Below are 26638 nucleotides of genomic sequence, written 5' to 3'. Positions count from 1 at the left end.
GGATTTCCACAAGCCTAGAAGAAATGAGAGTTACATAGGGCAACATGGCCCAAGCCAAATAAAAATTGCTTTTTTCTTTTTTATAATAATTATAGTAGGTCATCTCATTGTAGTACATTTGGCTTTCTCATAGGAGGACATTATTTGTTATTTTTCTTGCATAAAAATAATCTTTATCAAAACACTACATTCTTAGTAATTCAAAAAAATTATACAAGGGCCCATTAGTTATAAAAAGGTTGTTAAACACTACTATATCCCAAGTCTTAAATTTTGGCCAGTACAAGTGTAAATTTTCATTTCTCCATCTATTTGCAGCTTAGCTCCTAACAACCCAGGTTGTCCCTGTAGTCCCAAGAGGTACAGGGAAGCAACACACCAGGAAACATCATATGTGATGGCCAAGGGAGGATGGCAAAAAACTCAGTGTTAGTAGAGGAACCAGCCAGAGAATGAATTCAGGGAAAAGAGGAGGAAAGCCACTTCTCTTCAAGTCAATTCCATAAAAGGAAGAGGTGACAGGTGAAATGAAAGTGACAGACTCAAATTTACCTTGTCATTTATGGGGAACAGAACAGAACACCTAGAATTTGGGTGAGGATGTCTCTCAGAGAAATTGACAAAAGACTTTGTAGACGATGTGGGTCAAAATGAATGACTCTCAAAATGGAGTTCTGTGGCCATCCTTCCTTCTAGCTTTCCCTGCTAGAAATCGGCTATTGGTTTCCAGACTAAATTAAAGGCTCTTCAGTTGTAACAAAACAAAGATAGTATTTCAAAGTCACCCTTTGGTCAGATTTCTGAAGGACAGTTTTTGGCCCTGCCATCAAAGTAAATAAACCCCACGATAGTCATGGTCGCTGGGGTGGGAGTAATGACAATTTAAAAAATACTGAACATATGATGTATGCCAGGCTCTGTGCCCAAATGCTTCAAGTGCCATATCTCAACTTATGCTCAAATGCTATTGTTTCCTCCTTTTTACAAAGAAAGGTTCTGAGAAGCAGGGAATTGAAGAAACTTGCCTGAAGTCACATGCTTGTAAGTGGTTCCTCCTCCTTAGCAACCATTCTCAGTCCCTGTGTCACACTGTCCCATGGACGGTGATTGGAGATGAGCAAAATCACAAACTGTGGGTGTCATCAAAGAAGGCGGAAGGGAATTTGTACTTATCTAGTGCTTCTAATGTGCTAACCACCTACACAAATCATCTCATTTAACTTCCACAATTCCTTGGGGGAGGTATTATTCTCATGGTGATAAGGATATTGAGGCTCAGAGAGATCAATGATTGGTCAACTAAGTAAACAAGGTAAGAGACAAACCAAGGCATTGTAAATCCCCACATTCATGACACTGCTTCTGTAGCAAGTTGCTTCAGATTTACTCTCGAAAAATTATTTGCCCATATAAAGTATCTATATATGTGATCAAATTTCAGTTCATCTGGAAATACCTGGATATTTTAGTTGCTTGGAAACTCAATATAAGGCAATTTTGTGACATGATAACTAAAACCATCAATGTGATACTGGTTTATGCTCTGAGATATAAAAGTTCCTTTGGGTTTTGCATCAAACCGATCATGTTTGGAATACTGTGCTTATATGACAGACTTATATCTCAAAGTATGTATTTTTCACTGCATTCTCCAAATTCAGAGGCAAGGACCACTTTCTCTGAGTTGTGCTCTGAAAACCCTCTTCATTTGGTTTAAAGTGAGGGGGAAGCATTCCCTCTCATGCATGGCAGGTAGGTGTAGGAACAGGGAGAACTCAAAACATTTATAGCTCTCTCCAGTGAAATCCATACCACTAACTTCTTCCTTCTTACAATGAACTGCTTGCCTTCTTTCTTACACCCTGGAAATGGGTAATATGCTAATGCTTATTCTGCATACGTGTCTGGTACTTCTCTCTGAGATGTGTCAGGGACTTCCATGTAGGGTCACTCAGGCTGCATACTGCATGCATAACTACAGAGTATACTGTTTACATGGACCATGATGGGAATGATGCCCCCCATGGTTGATTGTGCAATTCAGCAGCCCTACTGGCACATATTGCTTTATTCTCTGTCTGTGCAAGCTCTCGTGAAATTAAATAGAAAAATGCATGTTTAATTTACTGCTAAGTATGACATTCAACACTCCAAAACTAAAGAACTTCCTTTTAAAACACAATATAAAATATAAATTTATTAAAATGATGATCACTCTAGAAACTATTTCATAGGAGAAAGCATTGAAATAACTGGTGATGTCTAAAGTAAATGATATTGGGACCATGGAAAGTATCAATGTCATAAAACATTAGAAAGGATTTTATGCAGAAGAGGGAAGAGACTGAGATCTATGGGAGATAATTAGGAGAAGCTATGAGATGAATTTTGGCTCAGCAAAAGAAATAACTTTCCAGAACCAAACAACAAATAGAAATCTTGTCACAAAAACCCTACGATAAAGGGCATAGTTTAACACTTTAGACCCATTTTATAGGGCACAAGTCCAAAAATGGATAATATTTATGATAGTGAAACACTTTATCTCTGGAATTGATCAAAAAGAGGAATCAAATACTCTATAGGATATCCTTGCATAGAGTTATATTGAACTAAATGGATTATAAGGCATCTTCTAGGAAACTAACTCTGTGTTTACATGATGGTATGAAAACCTATTAACCTCGACCAGTCCTGGAAGAAGGAACTCCCATTACCTTCCCCCTGGAAGGAGGTTGAGGCCTTATAGAGAGTGCTTGATCCAGCCCTTACATGTGAGCGTTTCAAAGTTTCTGTCAGGTCTCATGTAGTTAAGCAAACAGCCACAGAAATTCTATGTTTTATTAAAGGGCTGGTTTTATTTTTTATTCCTGGAAGGCCTAAGAATCACAATTTCAGAGAGGAGTGAGAGTAGAAATAAAGAACCTAATACTGCTCTGTATATCAATAAGTTCTGCCAAATCCACTGTGAGAGCAGTGTCTGATCTGAAAAGTTTTTCTTGTTCCTTATGGTCTTAAACCAGGAATTGAAAACCCAAAGGAGAAAGAAAAACATTATGACACTGGGGAATGGCAGACAGTCCTATAGCATGGTCTGTCTAAAAGTTGGCTGCTTCTGAGCTCCGAAGCTATGTCGCCTTCTAGAAATGCCTTCTAAGGTTGCCACAGATTCTGATTTTTCCAAAGAAACTGAAAAGCTAGATAGATTGAGTGAATTTTAAAAAATTTTTTAGAACATTATGGAAGCCAAACAAATAATATCTATGGTTAGAATTCTGCCCACTGGCTTCCAGTTTATGACAACAGAGTAGGAATATAAGCTTCCTACTCAGGAAAGGAAGGCCTGACCTTCAGAAAACAGCGAGTGGGAAGCCCATGCACACATATATGTCTCCATATCAACCAGCAGGTATCTATCAGGCAAATGGAGACAAAGAAAAGTAGGAACAACCACTCTGGTTGGAAGATCTGAAGAAGACTCAATTAGAGTGACGCCGCCCACATGAGATTGCTTTGCAGGACTTGAAGGGTCAGAGACCCCTCTTCACTGTCTTGCTGAAGCTACTGAGTATTTCTCTCTGGAAGAAATAGCTCAGACTTGGGAAGGCCACTGGATCATCTGCAACATCAGCCCTTGTAGGTGGGGAGTGGATTTTTCCCAAAGGGCAAATGACCCTCAAGGCCTAGTTTGAAGAGAAAGTCATTCTTAGGAAGGAGCAGGGACCTAAGGAAGTGTAGCAAAATTAGAAAGTGGGGATGACCACCAGAAGACACCCGTGAAAGCTTTAATTCTTTGCATGATTTTTTTGTTTCCCTCAGACTGGGGAAAAAGTCGTATTTACTTTATCATTTCAAGGGTCTTTTCCTGATAAAGATAACCTTCAGTACATAGCACATTTGCCATCAGCCCTGTTTTTAGATGTAATCTTCAACAGCTTGTTCATATGGATTTTAACTTTAATATGTTTGGTTACACAACCAAGCACTAGAAGCACCGAAAAAAGTGACAGGCACAGGGTAATCCTCTTTCACTGTGTGGGGAATGTGTTTAAAAAGAACAAAGGGGAAAAGAATAGAGTTTGAGATATGTTTAGATTTTAAAGTTGATGGATGTAATATCTATGTATCTTTCTTTCTCCTTGTTATCATGTGCATTTCTTTAAAATACAGACAAGTCTCAGAGACACAGTCTTTAGGATTTTCCAGAGTGAGAAAAAATGTGATAAGCAACATCAGGGTTTCTACATTGTTTTTTTATGGACTTAGCTAATGCTCGACTCACTCAGCTAATCGAAGAAATCCATCAACACAAATAGACAGCTACATGACGATATGGCCAGCAAGTCAGGACAGATGGCATCTAGCCTGAGCTGCCTCTGCACACAAATGGGTGTCAAACAAGGTCATTGATAGGCCCTACACCATCAGGCTTCTCCTATGCAAGATGGTCAATAATGCAACAAATATTGTGAACACCTGGGTGGGAATGTGCTGCTTCTCCTCCCCAGAGCTCTTTGAACTCAGCAGATCATTGCCCTCTACTAATGTCTTTGAGGCAGAGCAGCCTTGTGATGGAGTGCTAATGACTATGAACTGGAGGGTAATACATCTGAGGATATGTATCTAGTTGTCAATCATTTCTCAAATTTGGCACCACTGCACAGGCTGACAATTAGCCTGAATAAAACTAAGGTGATGTTTTTAGTTGCCCCAGGCAAATCAGCAAAGCAACCAAAAATTACCATCAATGGCATGGAGTTAAAAGCCATATCCAATTCCCGCTGCCTATGTAGTCTGCTATCTAATGACAGGCCCTCTGCTTTGCTTTTCTGTGGTTCTTTGAGCCACCACCAGTAGTGGAGCTCATTATTGGAACAAAGAGTAACAACTCGTAATAAATCCAGCTTATTTGGGGGAGCTTGACAGACAGGATTTGTGGTGATAAGGCATCTGATTTCAGATAAAGACCAAAGTGCAAGACTGCCCCGCTGTCCAGGCTTCTTTGTAGATATGAAATTTAGTTCATTACCATTACTTCCCTGAATAACATTAATTCCACTAGGTGCAAAACATCAAATGGCAGCACTGGTAACCTTGTCAAGAAATAGAATGATTAATCAGCAATTGACATAATATTCGACCTGCCTTTTTAGCAACTAGAAATAGTTCCAGTTCAACAGTCATGGAAATAATGAAGTTTTGCAGAACTGCACAAGAAAATCTATGGAAGTTATAAGCTATTGCATAGATTGCTAATGTCCTAACAGTGTTTGGGTGATAATGATTCAAAACTCTGCAAATTTTTTAGGATGAACAGTTTAATTTCTGGCACTATTTGGCTTCTTTTAACAGTAAATATCTCAAGCATAATTTATTTAAAACCAAAGATCAATAGAAGGAGAGAAAGTTAGCATGGAATTAAGCACATTCACTGCTGTAAGATTCACTTTCTGTACCTTAAACTGAACAAAATTTTAGAGTTTCCTTTCTCTTTCACTCTTTTTTTGGCTTCTTTTTTTTTCACCCAGCCCATGTGATGTTCATTAGAATAACACTATTGACTCTAACGCACCTAAAAGTATATATATATAAGATGATATATTTTGCCTGACCAAGTCTGATTATTTCTGGAATGGAAATTACAAACCACTAAACAACTTATACTTTTGTGCATATACTGAAATTAATAACCTTAGAAATACAGATTGCTGTATTGATTGGTATATGGCCTAATCTTAATTTATTAAGAAAAAATTCATTGAGGGCTCATCTGGGGTAAGGCTATTCCTATTGTCTCAAAGTGTCATCTTCCAAAACTAGTTTTAACCTGAAATAGAAGAAACCTTTGAATTTTTTTTTAAAAGTCTCTTCTATCCACATAAAAAGGTCTAAAAAGGTATATGTGATCTTATCTGATGATAAATTCCTTTACATCTTCAAAAGGAAGTTTCCACTCAGAATTTGTTGGCAAATATATCCAGAGCTTCTTTAGAAGCACTAATTCTAACTCACCACTACCACAATGCCTCTGGAAGCTGAAAAGTACTAGTTCTAGTAAAGCTCACCCTTCATTGAGTTCCTTCAGTGTTTAGGCTAGCAGTAATATCGATCATTTACATATTTCAGAGGTATTCATTGGAATATGGTGACAGGGCCATGACAGAAAGGAGATGTGAGGAGGAGGGAGCTGTGATTGCAGCTTATGGACTAGGAAACTTTGGAGAGAATCTTCCCCACTGGAAAATAATTGCATGTGATTTTATGTAAAGTATCCAGCACTCCACTCGCCACACCACAGATGCTCAGTAAGTGTTGCCTCGTCCTTCTCTAATACTGTTTTATGCAAATACAGCATTTTAAAGAACATGAAGCATATTTACATGACTTATCTTATTTGAACCTCACAACACCCTTTGTAAATGGGCTTTATTTTATGTTTGGAAATATACACGATTTAAGATGCCAGGGTCAATATAGTCCCAGGTCACACGACTAGTGATTTTAGAATCCATCACCTGGATCGTCTGATTCCAAGACTTTCTTTTCCCTTTACTACCTTGAGCTGCAAGTATTCAGTAATGTGTACCTGACCACTGCACATCTTATTTAAAAAATTATCTTCACTATATGTTTTCATATCTTCGGAGATGATTTATCATCTCCTAGTGTTTCTTTTTCTGTTTGTTTCTTCGTTTTCCCTGGTTCTCAGCTTATAAAAGTGTTACGTTTCTAATGTTCATAGGTCCATGAATTAAAGTTTTTGTCAGGATCTTGAGCTCTTCAAAGCTAAAGAAACCTAAAAACAAGGCACATTTCAGTCTGGGCCATGTTTTTCCTTTGAGCTCTCTTGGTAAAATACCAAACACAATTTGCTTTTTGCTTGTGAGATGGAAAGAAACAGTTGTGTGGCTATAGCTATCATTGTGCCATTACCATTCTGAGGTGTTGATTTTGTGCTTCACATTTTTCCTGTGTTTTCAACTTGATGCCCTAGCTTGAATTTTTATTTCACTCTAATCGTTTTTTAAATTTGAAGTCTTCCTTTTACTTTGGCAATTTCAGTTGGAACACTGCGTTTGAAAAAAAAAAAACGTTCACAGAGAAACTGAAGGTTAAATCAGCTTTATTCTGTAAACAGTGCCTAAATTATCATCTCCTTCCCATAACAGCCCAATTAATATGTTACAGCAAAGCTGAAAAGCCAAAAATCATGCTGAAAACATGGAGCTATTGCGACACCTGCTGGTAAGAAACAAAGTGCATTGTGTCAACAACAGCAAAAACAAATGGAGACAATGGATCGCTTGGATAGATTTTATTCCTACAAACCTATCTTTTGTGAATACCTGGTATGTCTCAGGTGCTGTGACAGGCACTGGAACTGATGGGGGTGGGGGTCTGATCCTTACACCCAAGAATCACACAGACTTCCGGGGAAGAAATATCCCTATATGCTCACCTAAATATAGAGAGACTATTTTCTACAGTCAAGGTTGTCAGGTTGGGTTGGGTACCTCTAACATACCACAGGGCCCACAGAGATGACCTTCTCTCACGAATCAGAGACAGTGTCACAGAGAAGGGGATGCTGAAATATTGAAGGAGGAGGAGCCAGGGACCCACTGGAAGATGTAAGCATAACAGTGAAGGGATCAGATTTTCACCTTAGAAAAATCACCCTGACCGCAATGTGCAAGAAGGGAGAGAGACTAGTTAGGGTCAGGAAGGTAGACAGGAAGCTGCTGAGAAAGCTCGGGAGAGGTCAAGCCTAAATTAGGGCAGGGAATGTGGAGATGCAGTAAGTAGAACATTTTCTTAAGAAAGAACATCAGCCAATATTAAAGCATGTTTTGGGTGTGGACTCTGAGAAAGAAGAAGGATTTTTGAAAAGATCCTTTATGTCTATATGGTTACAAACAATAGGAGCCATTTATTTTTCTTAAAAATAAAAAAATAAAAAAAGAGAGTCTGGCTTTTTAGTGTAGATAGCTTTCTTTTCTTTGTGTGTGGACTTAGGAAAGAGTTAAAATATTTCACATCTTATGAGAGCCTAATTGCTCTGCAAATCCAAGCACATAATTATATAAAGTAAATTTGGAGACTTTCAAAAAATATTGATCTCACCTGAAGACAGTGTTTAATAAGTGCAATTTGGAGACAAGGACGCAGAGACACCAATTTGTGTCAACAGTGCTTAAGTGCTCCAATGAAAAACATACTCAAGGTCCTTGAGAAATTTGGATGACCGTAATAAATGTTTTTTCAAAGGAAGGTGTAAAATATTTATTTATTTACTTACTCACTTACTTATTTAGAGATAGAGTCTTGCTCTGTCGCCCAGGCTAGAGTACAGTGGTGCCATAGTGGCATTCTTGAACACCTGAGCTCAAGTGATCCTTCTGCTTCAGCCTCCCAAACTGCTGTGATTACAGGCATGAGCCACTGTACCCATCCTAAAATTCTTAAACGAATAGCTATAGTTATACACTGAGAAATTAAATATAGTGAAAAAGAGGCCATGATTTCCCTCTCTGTCAAAGTAACTCAGAGGAATACATTTTCCCGTTGAGAATCAGACAAGGGCATGCACTTAATTCATTTATTTAACAAATATTTACTGAGTGTTTGTATGTATGAACTAAGATAAAAGTATTAAAAATAATATAAATCCCTCAGCTTCCAGGAACAGATAGTCCCATTTACTAAAGTGTGTGTGTGTGTGTGTGTGTGTATATATATATATATGTATTGCATATATTTATACAATATATACATACGCTTGTGTGTATGTATGTGTGTGTGCACATGTGTATGAGGGTGTGTATATATCTGTTTTAACCCATGAAGTGTGAGGAAGTATTCTAGAAATAAACAATGAAAATTTTCTTATGTATTAGACATATTTTACCTGACAGCTGACTAGTGAGAACAGAGTATTTAATTATAATACCACTTATTTAGTCAAGTATGTTAAAATATAACTTACAGAAACTTAAAGAAAAAATTAATAAAAAATAAAAATAAAGAAATTTGAATTAACAACAAAATTATAATATAATAATCATAAACATTACATATATATTTACTTGTGTGGGTACTATGTACAAAGATATATATATTTTAAAATCATTTAACTCAATACATTACATGGTTCCACAGGAATAATTATTATAGTGTTCTTTTGAAAAACAAAGTATGTGTTGAATATATTAAAAAGAGGTACAAAGGAATAAAAATTCAAACATAGAGTGAATTAATGTTGCCAGCTAATGTAATTAAAACTATCACCTGGGAAAACATATCTTACTATAACTAAGCAGGGAAGCTGAATTATTTTTACCTACAAAAATATTTGATCGAAAAATAAAAATTATGTTTATGATGAAGTCTATTTTTTAATCATCTGCTTAAAATTTGCAACATGTATTTCAGAGGCCAATTTAAATGCCATCTGCTGGCATTTATTCATATTTTGGAATTTTATGTCAATCTGAATAAATTTTAAGAATTGAAAAAATAAAATGGTAAAAAATAAAATTTCCTGTAAGAACCAGATTTGGCTACATAATATTGATTTCTTCATCGGAATGATTACCACATCCCGATCTACAAAATAATGAGCTTCCATGAGGGTCATGTAAATAAGCAATATTGCCAAATGTGCAAGTGTCCTATATCAAACCTGCAAGGAGTAATTGTCTATAATTCAACCTCCTACAAGTTTGGACATGCTTTATATGTAGCCAAGTGGATGAGATAAACTAGTTTATCTTGTGATGTTAAAAAATGAAAGAAAACTATTTTAAGTGTATTTGAATTTTTCAATGTAGGTTATCATCATTGGAAAGATTGTTTAAAATTAAACTTTAATTCACATAGGTATACAAATTTCACTATTGGTTTTACAGAAATGTTTACTCCGTTTTGAATAAGACCACACAGATATATATCTTTAAGAATTACAGATACAATGTGCTATTATAAGATACATAAACTGTTGAATGAATGAATGAATGACATAGCTTAATGACTGAGTTGGGCTAGATTATAACATTTCTTTCAAACACAAGATTACACCGAAGCCCCATCATCTTTCACTGGATTATTAAGGTGGCCGCTAAGTGGTCTTCTATTGTCTGTTCCCTACACAGCAGCGGGAGTGGTCTTGTTAAAACCCAGCTCAGATTGTGTATTTCCTGAATACCCTCCTATGACTGCCAGTGACGAATAATGAGTGGTTTGAGTGGATTGCCACTGATAGGGTCTCAGCAACTACTGGAGCATCTTAGCCTGCCACCTTGTATAGCAAATGCTAGAAAGCCAAGGTTTCTTTTAAATTAAAAAAAAACTGTTATATATTTAAGAGGCACAAGTGCAGATTTCTTATACTTGCTATTCCTTCCACCTGGAAAGCTCTGTATCCAGATATCTGTCCACAGGACTGACTTCCTCATTTCCTTTAGGTCTCCTGTTCAAATATCATCTTTCCTGACTATGCTGCATAAAAATAGCATCTGCTCCTGATACTCTCTTGACCCCTTGCTCATGTTTCTGCATAGCTCTTCTCGTCACTGGACAGTGTACTTGCCTGTCTATCTGCTTATTGTTAGTCTTTCTCCATTGAATTGCAAATTCCATGAAACCAGAGACTTTGTCACTGAAGTACAACCTGCCTGCAGAACAATCCCTGGCTCAGAGTAAGGGTTTAACAAATACTTGTTAAATGAGTAATATTTACTTGAAATATTTATGAAAGATTTAGTCAGATGGAAAAGCAAAAGGTTTTTACAACTTGTCAGCCACTTACTATGAGGAAAGTACTATTTTCTGTCTTATATGAGACAAGAGATCACAGACCCATTCCTGAATAAATGAACAGAACAATGGAAGTCAAACAAGTCAATAAATAATTGTAACCCATTCATTCATTCAACCTTTATTTATTGCACATTAAAGAGAAGGCCAGATTTTTCAGTTTTTCTATGTGCCAGGCATCAGGCAAAAACATAATAAGGTTTGTTTAATATATCTTTCATAACAATCAAATAAGTAACTATTATCCCTGATTTACAACCAAAAAACCCAAGGCTTTCCAAGGATATCTTGCTAGAGTCCAAGGTTGCCACACTACTGAAAAATAAAGACTATACCCTAGTTCTGTCTCACTCTGTATTGTTACGGTACTGAAAGGAACACAGAGAAAAGCCACCTGATCATTAGTGAGGTCAGAAAAGCCTTCTAAGTAAAAGTAACACCTATGGTAAACCTTCAAAAGTAATATGCTGAAATTAGGCAAAGAAAGAGAGAGAGTAAGGCATGCTGGCCTGAACAAATAACATATGTGAATTATTGTGATATTGTAATTTCCATAAAGAGAAAAACACAGGTCTTAGTGCCTTTGTTTTTAATAATAAAGTAGATTGAAATTTGACTGTCTGAATTTGTTACTAAAAATATAAATATATACCCTACTATAAACAATGACAGAATGAATTAATATGTGATATAACTCAACCATGCAATGCAAATAATCAGCATGAAGGAATGACACATAAACACAAGATTGAGGAAGATTCAGTATTCCAGATTTTAGCAAAAGAGATATGATTGCCTATAAACAACTTTTCCCATTTGTAGTATATAATTAAATAACTTATGTGGCAATTAAATTACATGCCAATTAAATAGAACTGCAAGCGCTAATATAACAAGTTAAAACAAGTGGAAGTTATTACTGAAGCACATCAATTGCTTTTTTCTACTAAGTTGAATTGACTTTAAAAAATTAATACTGACCTATGTTATGCACTTTCAGTATTTAGAATGTGAGTTAGGCTGTTAAAAGTTTTAAAGGTAAAAAATTGAATAAGTTTAAGAGAAGCAGATTCTTGTTTCACCTAAACAAAATAATAAAGAAAAATAATTTTAATAGGTTGGTTTTACTTATTTTTTAATTCCATTTTATTTCTCTGAAACATCAAAAATAAGCTTTACTTTGAAGCAAGATGACACGTGCCCAGAGCTAAGCTTTCGATGCACATAAAGCCAGCTTTTTCATACTTGATTCAAATGTCAAATGTCAAATTTCTACTTTACAATTAATGTACAAACATGTATATATACCTCTGTGTGTTCTTCTGCAATACAATTTAAATTTCAAATTAAATATGTATACATACATATGTATGTATATATGTACACACACATACACATGCAAATACATTATTTTTTTTAACTTTTAAGTTCAGGGGTATATGTGTAGGTTTGTTACATAGGTAAACTTATGTCCTGCAGGTTCGTTGTACAGATTATTTCATTGCCCAGGTAGTAAGCCTAGTACCTATTAATTATTTTTCCTGATCCTCACCCTCCTCCCACCCTCCATCCTCTGATAGGCCCCAGTGTGTGTTGTTCTCCTCTATGAGTACATGTGTTCTCATCATTTAGCTCCCACTTACAAGGGAGAATATGTGGCATTTGGTTTTCTGATCTTATGTTAGTTTGCTAAGGATAATGGCCTCCAGCTCCATCCATGTCCCTTCAAAGGACATGATTTCATTCTTTTTTATGGATGCACAGTATTCTGTGGTGTATATGTACCACATTTTCTTTATCCATTCTATCATTCATGGGCATTTAGGTTGATTCCACATCTTTGCTTATTGTGAATAGTGCTGCAGTAAACATACGTGTGTGTGTGTGTGTGTGTGTGTGTGTGTCTGTAATGGAATGATTTATATTCCTTTAAGTATATACCCAGTAATGAGATTGCTGGGTCAAATGGTATTTGTATCGTTAGGTCTTTGAGGAATCACCACACTGTCTTCCACAATGGTTGAACTAATCTGCACTCCCACCAACACTGTATAAGCATTCCCTTTCTCCACAACCTCACCAGAATCTGTTATCTTTTGACCTTTTTTTTTTAGACAGAGTCTTGCTCTGTCACCAAGCTAGAGTGCAGTGGCGTGATCTCAGCTCACTCCAACCTCCACCTGTTGGGTTCATGCGATTCTCCTGCCTCCGCCTCCCGAGTTGCTGGGATTACAGGCGCCCATCACCATGTCCAGCTAATTTTTTGTATTTTTAGTAGATACGGGGTTTCACCATGTTGGTCAAGACCACCAGGCTGGTCTTGAACTCCCGACCTCAGGTGATTCGCCCGCCTCAGCCTCTGACTGGTGTGAGATGGTATCTCATTGTGGTTTTGCTTTGGATTTCTCTAATGATCAGTGACACATTAATCCTGAGAGAGAAAATTGTACAGGTAGGAAAACCTGTACAATTACAGGTTGTTATAATCTTTCACTCATCTAGCATCTGAGTGCCTGGGGTATGCTAGGTCTTATCCATCATCTCAAGTTGCTTAAGTTATAGAGCAAAAAAGTTAAAATTAAAATGAAAATATTCATTCCTCCTGATTAGCAACTGCATGAGCTTCACGCAGTCCATCTCTTTGTCTATTGTGAGGTTTATAGCAATTCCCTTTCCATCATGACTAGAGTGACATCTAATGAATAGCTGCTCCCACTATTCCACTCACCTCCCAAAGGGAAAGATGCGTATCTCATCTTCTAAATACTGCACACAAAGACATACACAGATCATTCTAAAACTAATCAAATGATTAATTTTCAAATTTAATCAGAGAAAAGGTAATAAATGGGAATAAATGGCATGAGCAGAACTAGAGGCAGGAGAGTGCTGGATTTGAAGGGCAAATTGGAGAGGGAGGCAGAACAGCACCTGCTCCTTATGATTGGCTACATCTATGATATATGAAGTGGTGAAAAAGCTGGAAGTTGGAGGTAGATTACAAGTTCCATCCAGGGCTAGATTTCAATGAGTGACTTTTGTAGAAGGATGGTGATTCAAGATAATTGAGGGTACTTTAGTGACCAACTTAAGCTTAGTGGGATGTAAGAGCTGGTTAGGGCCATTGGACTGAGACTGGCAATGAGAGATTAAATGAAGAGAGGGACCGAATGAGGTCAAAGAGCAGGTAAAATTGAAATGAGGGAAAATGATTGATATGGTCTGAATGTTTCTGTGCTCCCAAAATTTACAGGCACAAGCACCTAGCGCCAAGGTGATGGTACTAGGAGGTGGGGTCTTTGGGAGGTGATTAGGTCATGAGTGCCCAGAGAGCTAGCTCTGCCCTTCCACCATGTGAGGGCACAGTGAGAAGGCACCATCCATGAACCAGAAAGCACATCCTCGCCAGACACTGAATGTGTCGGATCCTTGATCTTCCATTTCCCAGTTTCCAGAACTGTTAGGAATAAATTTCTGTTGTTTAGAAGCCACCCAGTCTAAGGTACTTTGTTATAGCAGCCCAAATGGACTAAGACCCATGATTTTAATATCCACAACATATATTTTTCTTTTTTTTTTTGAGATGGAGTCTCACACCCAGGCTGGAGTGCAGTGGCGCAATCTCAGCTCACTGCAACCTCCTGCTCCTGGGTTCAAGTGATTCTCCTGCCTCAGCCTCCTGAGCAGCTGGGACTACAGGTACGTGCCACCATGACCAGCTAATTTTTTGTTGTTGTTGTTGGTAGTAGAGACGCAGTTTCACCATGTTAGCCAGGATGGTCTCGATCTCCTGACCTTGTGATCTGCTCGCCTCGGCCTCCTAAAGTGTTGGAATTACAGGTGTGAGTCACTGAGCCTGGCCCACAACATGTATTTCAGAGGCTAATTTAAATGACATCTGGAAGGTCTAGAAGCTCTGCCCTAGAACTTGATTTCCTCCCTCTCTAATGAGTTTAGAAAGGTGTACAACCTTTTCTAGTCCTCACCACCTGGGGGTTAACAGGTAGGGCAAATGAGGCCACAGAAATAGTAATGATGCAAATTATATTATTCAGTGACCCCAGTGCCTGGTTCAGGGCATAGAGTTCCCTGAAAAATCTTCACCAAGTACTTCTGGGGGTCCAGGGTTCTCTAGACCAATTTTACTTTTCCTTGTCTTGCAGCTGCTAAGTCTTGCTCCTCTGCTTCTCCTTGCTCTTCTGCACTTAGGTGCTGCTACTTTTCCACTGTGCACTCAGTCTGGAAGGGGTTCTTGGGAGAGGGATGCATTAAGAATGACTGCCAGGCTTGGCTAACTAGGTACACAGTGTCTTTATTCACAGAGATAGGAAATACAGGAAGTAGAACAGGTTTGTTATTGGGGATAATTTGATTTGGAACATGTCGATTTTGAGAAGTTTTTGAAACATCTGAGTGATAACCAGTTGTCAGTCTAATATCTGGACCTTAGGGCATAGAACAGGCTAGAGATAAAGGCTTGAGGGTCACCAATACCCAGTGATACTGAGGCCTGGTTCAGATGCCAGCCAGAGGGAATGTGTAGAGGAAAAATAAAAAACAGAAAGTAAAGCATAGCAACATTTTAAAAGTGAGTGGAAGAAGTGATGCTTGCAAATAAAGCTGAGAAGGTCCGGGGATACCAGGAGAATGATATTCTGAAAGTCAGGATGGGAAAGGCATTGAGATGTTTATATTTTTAGAAAGAAGATGAAGATATAAGTTTCAGGGGCTGATTAAGCAAAGTTCATGGAGAGGCCAGAGCAATGAGATTTAGAGAAATTGTGCTTAGTAAGAAGGAAGGCCATCACTTTCAATGAAGCAGAAGAATGGGACAAAAGAATGCAAATAAAATTGTAAGTGTGAATAGGATTATTTCCTCCATTGGAAAAAAAAAAAAATCCAGATAAATTGCCTACATTGGGTAGAACAAAACTCTGGAAAGTAGTGTTCCTCATGTGGTTAGCTAGTAGGCTGACAATAAAGCAGCAAAGAATTCCAGCAATTGAAGAGTTTTCATTTATGTGGAAACGCAGTTTGATAGACATAAAAGGGAACATAATCTGAGAAGTACTTAGAAGCTATAGTGATAGGCCTATAAACAAGACTAAGTGAAACCAGCTAATAAACTCAAAAGCTACTCTAGGATGAAAGAAACTGCAAGACATGTAAAAACTCAAATTACATGGATAAACTGTGAAACAGAATTACAGTGCTAATTCCTAAGCAAAATATTATTTCACCAAATAAAACATGGGTAAAATTTTGTTAAAATGCATTTGTCACACCGTACTAAAAGAGCTTTGATTAGAGGTGATGCTTACAATTGGATTTCAAATGTGATGCTACAATCAAAATAAACATCCAAAACAAATCAATAAGACCAAGTTAATTTTAGGTTTTGTATTAACTCTTGAGTTAAGTCTAATAGTTTATTTCGAGAAATGCAAACACAGAGTTTTCCCCCAAGAATAGTTCTCATCACTTGACGAATACTTTATCTTTTGAAAATAAAACGGAATATTTTCAAAGGACAATTTATTATTTCAAAAAAACAAAAATAAGTAAATCATTATGATCCACTTAGTTCAAATTCAAGACAAACACACTACAATTTTTTACTGAGCATGTTTAAAGAATAAATCATAAGTTATTAGCACAAGTAAGAAATACATCTGACCATTGAACAACTGTGTGGGTCCACTTATATGCAGATTTTGTTCAACCAAAGGCAGGTGTATTTGCAGGATGTGAAACCGACAAATACGAAGAACTAGCTTTTTATGTACGCAGGTGCCCCAAGGATGACCGTGGGACTTGAGTATGTGAGGATCTTGGCGTACTCAAGGGTTCTGGATTCAATCCCTGATGTATACTGAAGGACAACTGTTAATCTGAATGCACAGACATACAATTACAGAAGATTCAAGGTAATATAAATATATATATATTTGGAAATTCGAAGTAGTTTTTTATTTTTGATATTAAGTTTTTAGATTTTGTTAATATTTAATATTTAATAAATTATTCTTCCTAAATTGAATTTAGCTACTGATTTGTCATAAATAACTTTTTATTAAAAATAATAAATTTGAAAATGTTTTAAAATTGTTGGGGAAAATATTTATAATCTCAGCACTAAGACAAATCATTTTGATAACTATCTACTAGGAATCTCTTGAAATGCATACACAAGAATTATATAGAAGTAGAATTATACTACATACCTCCCATATCTGCTTTTTAAACTTATTAATAATACTCTTAATACTATGCCTTAAACATTTTCCCATGTCTAGAACTACGGGTCCACTTTGTCATTATAATAGATACATTGTATTGCACTGTATGGATGTTTTGGCATTTTAATCATGCAGTTGATGGAAATTTAAGTCGTTTCCAATATTGTACTATAATAAGGAATGCTGCAATGAAAACAATTTTGGCACATCTTTCCAGATATATCTATCTCTTTAGGATAAATTTCTCTAGTGGAATTAATGGATCAAAGGAAATCCACATTTTAAAATTTAAAGACATTACGTATCTGCTCTCCAGAACAGAATCAATTTTATACTCCTACCAATAGTACATGAGTGCCATTTCCTCTATTACTAGTGAGAATAAACAACTCCTTCCATAAGTTCACTGGTTATATGTATTTTGTCTTGTATCCATTCATGTCCATTTCTCTTGTGGGATGTTTTGAATTTACTAATTAGTTTGGAGAATTTTTTAAGGTTAATATTTTTATCTGTTATTGGAGATCTTTTTCTACTTTTCCCATTTTTCTTGTTCTTTTATAGTTTGGGATTTTGAGTAATGGTGTAAGGCTTTTCATCCCTCGTGATTATAAAAATATTCTACCATGTCTTGGCTCCGTCACCCAGACTGGAGTGCAGTGGTACAATCTCGGCTCACCGAAATCTCTGCCTCCTGGGTTCAAGCAATTCTTGTGCCTCAGCCTCCCGAGTAGCTGGGATTACAGGCGTGTACCACCAAGCCCAGCTATTTTTTTTTTTTTTTTTTTTTTTTGTATTTTTAGTAGAGATGGGGTTTTGCCATATTGGTCAGGCTGGTCTCGAACTCCTGACCTCAGGTGATTCGCCCGCCTCAGCCTCACAAAGTGCTGCAATTACAGATGTGAGCCACTTGCACCAGGCTCATCTAAAAGTTTTTGATGCTCGAAGTGAAGTTGAATATTTACTTTTTTTCCCAAATGGGGAGCTAGTTCTCTTATTGAATAACCTCTCTCCCCAATGAAAAGCCATTTTTACCATCCACAAAAGGGAGTAGCATACCTAGACTCTATTTTGTTCCACTAATCTAGTTATCGTTGAGCTAATATGATTCCACCTTAGTAACTCTAACTTGGGAAAAAAATGTTCACATCTGCTGGGACTGGTTCCAGCTCATTTTCTTTTCTGATTTTTTCTGGCTGCCTTTTTCTCCCCCTGCCACTCCCTCCCCCGCCCCCCTCCCCCTCAAAAAAAACTTTAGAAATATGTTGTCAAGTTTCTAAAAATTCGTATTGAGATTTTGATATAAATCACTTTGACATTCTAGCGTATGAAGGGAGAATCTTCACATGAATCTGACCAAGAATCATTTCTTTGAGTAATCTTTTGTCCTCCATGAGACTTCTGTAGTTTTCTTTGTAAAGGTCCTGTGTGTTCTTGTAAATTTGGTAGCTTGTATTTTACTACTTAAAAATTGTTTGTTCTTAAATTTTTGTAGGCACATAGCACATGTACATATTTATGGGGTACATGAGATGTCTTGACACAGGCATGCAATGTGAAATAAGCACATCACAGAGAATTGGGTATCCATCCCCTCAAGCATTTATCCTTTGAATTACAAACAATCCAATTACACACATAAGGTAATTCTCACTGCTTTTATTTATTTATTTATTTATTTATTTATTTATTTATTTATTTATGAGACGGAGTCGTCGCTCTGTCGCCCAGGCTTGAGTGCTGTGGCCGGATTCTCAGCTCACTGCAAGCTCCGCCTCCCGGGTTTACGACATTCTCCTGCCTCAGCCTCCCGAGTAGCTGGGACTACAGACGCCCGCCACCTCGCCCGGCTAGTTTTTTGTATTTTTTTTAGTAGAGACGGGGTTTCACCGTGTTAGCCAGGATGGTCTCGATCTCCTGACCTCGTGATCCGCCCGTCTCGGCCTCCCAAAGTGCTGGGATTACAGGCTTGAGCCACCGCGCCGGGCTTTCTCACTGCTTTTAAAATTAGTGATAGTAGTGGCATGGCAATTGTGAAAGAGATCTTTTTTCATTATTTTCTAATTTTCTAATATGAATCATTACTGATGCATATTAATTTATATATATTTATTATATAATTAACCAGTTTTCTTAACTTATCAATAGTTTTCCTATTTGTTCTCTTGCATTTTCTAGGTTTTGAATAACATAATTGTAAATAATGATCCTTCAGCATGCTCCCTTCCAAATCTATGTGAAATTTAAACATTTAAAGGATATTATCTTATTTCCAGGTCTTCATTAATTTTACACAAACCTAATTAATATTACCAGTGAATAAACTTAGCTCTTTGGTTTAGGCCAGGAATTTTCCTTAATTATTATTTCTTTCATTATTCTGTGAAATTTAGGGGCCATCCCTATAATTTAAAGGTTTTTGCTTTTTGTCTGTTCTATCATATTATTTTCTTCATTTTTCTCTATACTTTTGGAGAGTTATGAAATTTGTTCATGTGACCAAGTTTTCTGTAATGTTAGTTATGCTCGTTTGCACTTACTCTGGGGATTTGCATTTGGGATTCCTTTCTTCATATTTCAGGATGCTCTCTCTTCATTCCTCCTCTTTGCCCCAATCTACTCTTCTTTGGCTAACAAAAATATTATTAATTATTTAAACACGTGTTTGTGCAAGACAGAGTGCTAAGTAATACATGACCATTAGCTCATTTAATTCTTACAATTCTGACCTCCCTTTCTTCCCATGTTACGTATGAGAAACTGAAGCTCCAAATAATTAATTTGCCTAGGATTCCATAGCTGGTCAATAATAGTGCTAGGCTTTAAATCCAGTTTCTTTGCCTTCATAACCCATGCTCTCGACAACTATACCAGAGCTGTACCTGTGGCCTTCCTCCCTGCCCATAAGAGAGCTCAGTTTCTTCCAGATCAATATCTGGAGTGAGCTAGCCTCTTCAATACTCTGTGTCAATTCCAGGGCCTGCTGGACTAAGGCATGGGCATCTTCTGCTCCAGTTTCTACATTATCTGGCTTTGCTCGAGTCAGACAAATGTTGTTTGCACAAGTCTTGTATTTCTCCAGCAATTCCACTATTCTCCATCCATTTGCAAGATTTTCTCTGTGGTGACATCTGAGGGTGCAGTCCGTCTTCCTCCTTAATCTATAGCTGTACTGAAAACTGAAACCTGTAGACTCTAAAATGCATGTGAAAGCAAGGAGCTGAAGGATACTGTGGGGTGAACCTAGACCTCAACTCTAGCTAGTTCAGATGATTTCTGGTTTAAAAAAAAAAGTGGTGGGGGGCAGGGGGGCTTGGTTTTCCAAGCAGTGTACCTCCTGTGTCCCAACTTAGAGGCAGTGATTGAGTTGTGGCTTTTTCCTGCCTACTCTGTAGATAATTTGGTTCACTGAATCATATGATTGACACTGATGTCAGAAATTCCCAGTGGATTTTGGCACATGGTTTTTTCTTCACTGTCTTGTACTACTGGAGTTTTGTGGGTATTTTTACGTGAAGTTGGGAATGAATAAATCAGGGACTGCTACCTGTAGTTATATTTAGCACGCTTAATGAACATCCATATCACATAACTTTGGGATCAGTATTAGACTCCCTTTTAACGACATACATGGACTGTCTCTATGTATGACTTGGGGGTCGACACAGACCAAAGTGAAGTTACGTTTCTTTCTATAACATTTCCTAGGCCTTGTCCTTGGAGTATGAGCCCTATGAATTAGCAAAATTGTCATATGACAATTTTTAAATGACTTTTTAACGCACTGTACTAAAAAAATGAAAGCATTAGAAATGATGGAGGATTGAGCTGAGGTGTTTTTCTGTTTGCGAGATATGGTCAAGGAGGTGGAAAGAGGTAGGTCAAAGTGACCTGACAGGTTTTGCTGTTCTTGGAAAGTGTGTAGAAAAAGAAAGCTCTTTATACTACGAATTGAGGAAGCCCCGTGGCACACATATAATTTCTTGCCTCAACAGGCTGAGTTAAGGGCATTATAAAATGCTAGTTTTTTTGTTTTTTGTTTTCCTTTCAGAAGCATCCTATTTTTTACCTCTATGGTTAAAGCTACTGTGGAGGGAGACAGCTAACATCAAATATATTAAAGGTGTGATTGCAAATCCCAAGCTACACTAAGAGCCCAACCCTTGGGATAGTTAGTTCTGTGTCAACATAGTCATCATGTCCTACTTATGTGTTTATACAAAATTTTAAGTTGACTTTAAGGAGATGTCCCTCAATAATGCAGGTGGGCCTCATCCAATCAGTTGAAAGCCTTAAGAAGAAAAACTAACATTTCCCAGAGAAAGAATTCTGCAAGACTGCAACAATAGAAACTAGTTGTATTTCTAGCCTGCTGGCCTGCCCTACAGATTTTAACTTGCCAGTACCCATAATTGCATGAGCAAATTCTTTCAAACACATCTCATTGTATTTTGATTGCTTGTCTGGAGAACCCTGTATGACACCTCTTATATTCTAAAATGTTTTACTTGGGTCTCATCCTTACTCAACTATAAGCTCAAGGATATGGACTCTGTCTTACACATCTCTGTATTTTCAAAATTCAACAGGGTACTTTCTCAGACTCTAGGTACTCAATAAATACTTGTTGGACTAATGGATGCATAGAATAATCTATTAGAGAAGCCAGAGGTACAGTGAGCAAGGAAAGCCAAAGGCCTGGAAATTTAAATGTATGATTTTATATCGACAGCCTACAAAAAAGTCAGCTGAATTTGAATCTCCTAGTCATGTGACCTTTGGTATGTTGATTCACCTATTTGGGCTCATGGTGCTGACCAATTTGGTCTCTAAAACATTATATGACTAGGTCACAGAAGTCAAAGCAACCAAGAACAGACATTCAAAAGACTGAGTTAAACAATGTTTGTTTATTATACAGTTTATTCTCTACTTTTCATCAAGAACGAGCACTGATGACTATGTAGTAGCCCTAAGGCCACAGGCACCAACCAAGTAGTGAATGCAGTTGGTTGAAAGTTGGAACAAGACTAAAACCATAGAGATTTATGCAGAGAACATACCTAGTGCTACATATTCATAAAAATAGTAGTTAATGCATACAGTTTGGCTAGTTTTGCCTTCAAAATTAATTAAACTGTATCGATGTATTTTGAAGTGTTAAGTCATCTGTATGCTTTAGCTCTTTCTATAGATGAGGCAAATGTACAAACAGATTAAACTGACTTTTACAGAATAATTATTCTTTTACCTTGTTGCATGGAAAGGAATCCTCCATTTTAGGATGCACATAAAATGCTAGCCTATATTGATGGCATTGCCTTAACACTTTTCTTTTTTTTTTTTTTAGTAATTTTACAGGGCATTTAACCTATAAGAGAAACAGTGGATAAACTTGGAAAATGCTAATAGCAAAAACATTTCAGTCATGGCACATATAGCCAGAAGCCAATGATATCCTTCAACTATAGAAATTAGCAGTATTTTCTGTTTATTACTGAAACAGGATTCCACGTTCAAGCCAGAAATTGTCATTCAACAGAACAAATCAGGTCAAAACAATCAACCACATAATGTGACACGACAAAAGGATGTGCTCATGTGATGAAAAACAAAAATAACAAATAATCAAACTTTTATTTCCTTGAATACAATATTGATGGCAAGATTGCTAAGAGGTCATCCCTGTATTTAGTTTAGATAAAGGCTTCCAGCATAGAACACTGTTAAGAAGTAACTGTCAGGAGCTATGCAGAAGTGATGAGAGGCAAACACTATAAAAACTGGAAAAGCAGGTTTTGATTTTCTCTAGATTTTATTACACATTATTGAGACAAATGAAGATAATTCTTCATTTATCAAATTTTTGAGCTTAATTATTTCAACAAAATGTATGACCCTCACCAGACAAACAGATAACTCTAAATTTACTCTGAAAATCTAATCAATTGAGAAGTATTACCTATTTGGAGACTATGCAGTATATCGAAGATAAAGCTCGCATTCTCACAGAACATATGGGGTCATTGGCAGCCAACCAATAATGAAGTAAATATTCTAATATTTGGGAAAATACTGAGAAAACTAATAAATTATCCTGGACATTATTTATTTTTGCCTTTACAAAAGACTTACACATCCAAATGAGGTTAGTTTAGAGTAGAGGTTTTGAGTCCAGAAAATGTTCCAAGTCCAATACAGCCATGGCTAATCAGAGACTAGAGAACCTTTACAAAGGTAAGTAGGCTTGAAAACCCTTGGAAACTGAGCAGTCTTATTTTGAACTAGCATGTTTTAATCAAAGGTATGGAATTAATCAAGTATCAATTAAGAATTACTGGAATGCACCCTCATGCCAAACGATGACTAACATGCTATTTCCTACTATGATGACTCCTTGATTTGAGACAGATGGCATAAAAAATATATTGCTAGCAATACAATGAATTTTACTCTTCTGCCTCTGTTCTTTAAAGAAAAATCTTATTTTTTCACGTAAGAAACTCATGGAATCGAATATTAATTAAAGAAAAGATAGGGTAAGTACAACTGGGGGAAAGACAGTACCTCTGATTACACAGGAAATCCATGAAAGAATTAATCATAAGAGAAGAATCATTTTTCCAGTAGCCCCACTGCCATGAATGATATCTTTATGAGCCTCGGCCACCTTCTCCAATGGATATTGAGAACCTATTACAGGTTTCAACCAGCCAATTTCCATTCCAGCTTGAAGGGCTGCTGCATATTGCTGAAATTCCTCCTAAGAAAAAGGAAAAATAAATTTCTTTTTGTAGTGAACCATGATTTAATTTTCAGAAGCATTAAAAAAACTTCAGAATCTAAGTGTTATACCATAGTCTCTTACAAATATGTGACTTTTGTCAACTTGTCCATAACAATAGAAAAAGTAGTTCTCTACATGATAACCATAAATCCTATGTGCCCGAGACAGTGTTAGTATACAAAATACCTACTGTCCTGAAATAATTACTAGTATCACATTTCTAACTCAAAAGGTATGCTTACTTGGATATAAATTATATTGTCACCCTAGCTGTCCTTCTGGTGACTAATCCTTTCCAACTCCCTCTAGTCATATAACTAAGTTTAACATCTACTCAAACTTTCTGTTTGCCTGAATAGGCAAACTGTACCAATGTTTAAGTTATCAAAATCAGAAGTACTTCTTTTCCTACCTTGGTTGAGGAAAAGAGAGTAACTCCAATTATACTCGACTCCTTTGCCATGGTGTCCCTTGGGTTTATTTCAATAGTACCTCTGTTGCCAACAACCTAAAATGAAAAACGGCAAGTCTACAGTTAAAGATTACTGCAAAATAGTGTTAAATTATGGTAAAACATTAAAATGGTAAAAAAAAAAAAAAAAGAAAAGGAATACTTACTATCACTCGTCCTCCATGTGACAGAAGACTCAAGTCTTTACTAAGATTTACATTAGCTAACATTTCAATAATTACATCAATTCCTTTCTCACCAACATATTTCTATATAATAAAAGAGAAATGTAGAGTAAGATAGCAAGTGAAAAACTGTAAAATAGCTACTATCTATACAAGATATTATAAAAATATGTTTCAAATGATATATAAATGCTACATCTTTGAAACTAATAATGCAAAATTTTAAATAATCTAATTATATAACTATGATGTAATTCCAAGGTACCAGCCAGAACATCTAAAATGCTAAAGATTTGTACTAAATACATTGATGTAATGAAATAATATTTGCCTGGAATTTTCAGGTGCTAGACTCAACTTGAGTATAAAATAGTTTTCCTTAGCTGAAAATTTTCTATCTTTAAAATAAAATTTCATAAAGAAACAACAAATCAAAAGTCCCAAAGCCCCAAGGGGCTCCCATTTTTATTAATAAACAAAAAGCAAAAGAAAATATCATTAGCTGTTTGGTTTTTCATGATTTTTGTTGTTTTAGTGCATCTGGTTTTGTTCTAAATGGTTTATAATCTGTTTAACGCATTAATTCTTTTGGGCTCTTGGATGATGGATGCTGGCTCTTAGAAAAAGCTACACACATCTACATTATATTCATTTTATATTAACATACACACACAAATGAATCCTTGTGCCAGGGATTACACTAGGTACTAGGAATGCAAAGACAAACAAAGGGAGCTCAAAACAAAACTAGTGAGAAAGACAGGAAATACTACAGTCATAGCTATAATGCAATGGGCTAAGTAACACATTAGCAGAAATAAATCATACAATACAGAGAAAAAAGGTTAAGGTTTGATTGCCTGCCACGGTCAGAGAAAGTTCCACAGAGACGATGAACTTGGCCCTGAGGGATGAATAGGAGTTTCCTAAGCCAAAAGAAAGGAAGATGAGTAAGGGGAAGTTAGATCTGAGGCTGAGTCAGTCTGGACCAAAGAAACAGAAAAGCAAAGATGGAGGGGACTGAGACCACAGGACTGAAATACAAGTGGAGCTGAAGTACATAATCAGGTAAGGGGGAGTGGCAGGAAGAGGAAGAGGTAGGAGAGAGGAGACAGTAAGTTGGGACAGATAGTGAAAATACAGTGAATGCCATGTTAAAGGATTTGGATTGTGTTTTTGTTGTTGTTTTCTACAGGTGTTTATTATTGCATGTGCAAGTACAGTAGGGAACAGACAGACAAAACTCCTGTCCTCATAAAGCTTCCATTTTAGTTGTTTCTGTAGTTTTTTTATTAGCCCAGTTATGAATAACAGTCAAGGCTGGAGAAACTGAGGCCTAAACTAAGTTATGGTAGTGAGTGGAATAGAGACAAGGAAATACATTTGAAAGGCATGTCAGAGAAGAAACTGATAAAATGAGGTAACCAACTTGCTGGGTGGGAGGGAAAATGATAATTAAAAGACAGGAAAAACAAATAAAATGAAGGTTTCTCTCTTGGGGGACCAGATGAGTAGCAATGTCTAGCGGGTTGATGGCATGAAGGAAGTCAACTCATGCCAAAGACAGTTTTGGAAATCAACAGCATACGGGTATTAAGGGAGCCACAAGAGTATATGAGACTGATCAGGATGAAAGTCTAGCACCAGGGAAGATGTGAGACCAAGCAAAAACAACCTAAGGAATATGAATATTAAATAACATGAAGAGGGGGAGACTGAAAGTGAAAAGTCAGGAAAGTAAGAAGAGAACCAGTTTCAAAGAAATGTGGTCAGGGTCATATGCTCCTGAAAAATCAAACAAGATGAGGACTGAAAGAAGACCAGCAGACTGTTAATTAGGAGCTTCTCAGTGACTTCTGAGAAGCAGTATAAATACTTGGGCTATAAGCAAAACTGCAGTGAGAAGTGATGGACGGTAAGGAAGTAAAACCAATAAATACTACTTTTTCAAGAAGTTTTGTGGGAAAGAGGACGTGAGAGAGGGGGGTGAGATAAAGGTTAAGAGAATGTTTTTGAGAATGGGAGAGACTTAAGCAGAAGGAGTCAGTTGAAGCTCCCAAGACCTCATGATCTTAAAATTAGATTATTGCTAAACAAAAACCATACTATTAAAATAACAGGCCATTTTTCATCTTTGTGAATATTCTTGGATAATGGTATC

At 36.7% G+C, this 26638-nt stretch overlaps 1 protein-coding gene across 5 annotated transcripts in view; it reads right to left on the bottom strand.

Annotated features, from left to right (window-relative positions):
• Positions 1-21945: 21945 nt before the first annotated feature.
• Positions 21946-26638, bottom strand: part of CRYZ (crystallin zeta) — a 28880-nt gene continuing 24187 nt past the window's right edge. For all 5 annotated transcript variants that reach the window (XM_007978278.3, XM_007978279.3, XM_073007206.1 and 2 more), the window contains 3 exons: positions 24460-24561; positions 24254-24349; positions 21946-23817 (listed from right to left, as the gene is read on the bottom strand). In XM_007978278.3, the coding sequence (XP_007976469.3) occupies positions 23656-23817; positions 24254-24349; positions 24460-24561 (360 nt within the window). In that variant the 3' untranslated portion in view covers positions 21946-23655. The remainder of the gene's footprint in view (positions 23818-24253; positions 24350-24459; positions 24562-26638) is intronic.

This window comes from Chlorocebus sabaeus, chromosome 20, assembly GCF_047675955.1.
Source record: "Chlorocebus sabaeus isolate Y175 chromosome 20, mChlSab1.0.hap1, whole genome shotgun sequence".
NCBI lineage: Eukaryota > Metazoa > Chordata > Mammalia > Primates > Cercopithecidae > Chlorocebus > Chlorocebus sabaeus.
The sequence above is the reverse complement of the archived record's forward strand: the minus strand, read 5'-3'. Positions and strand labels throughout refer to the sequence as shown.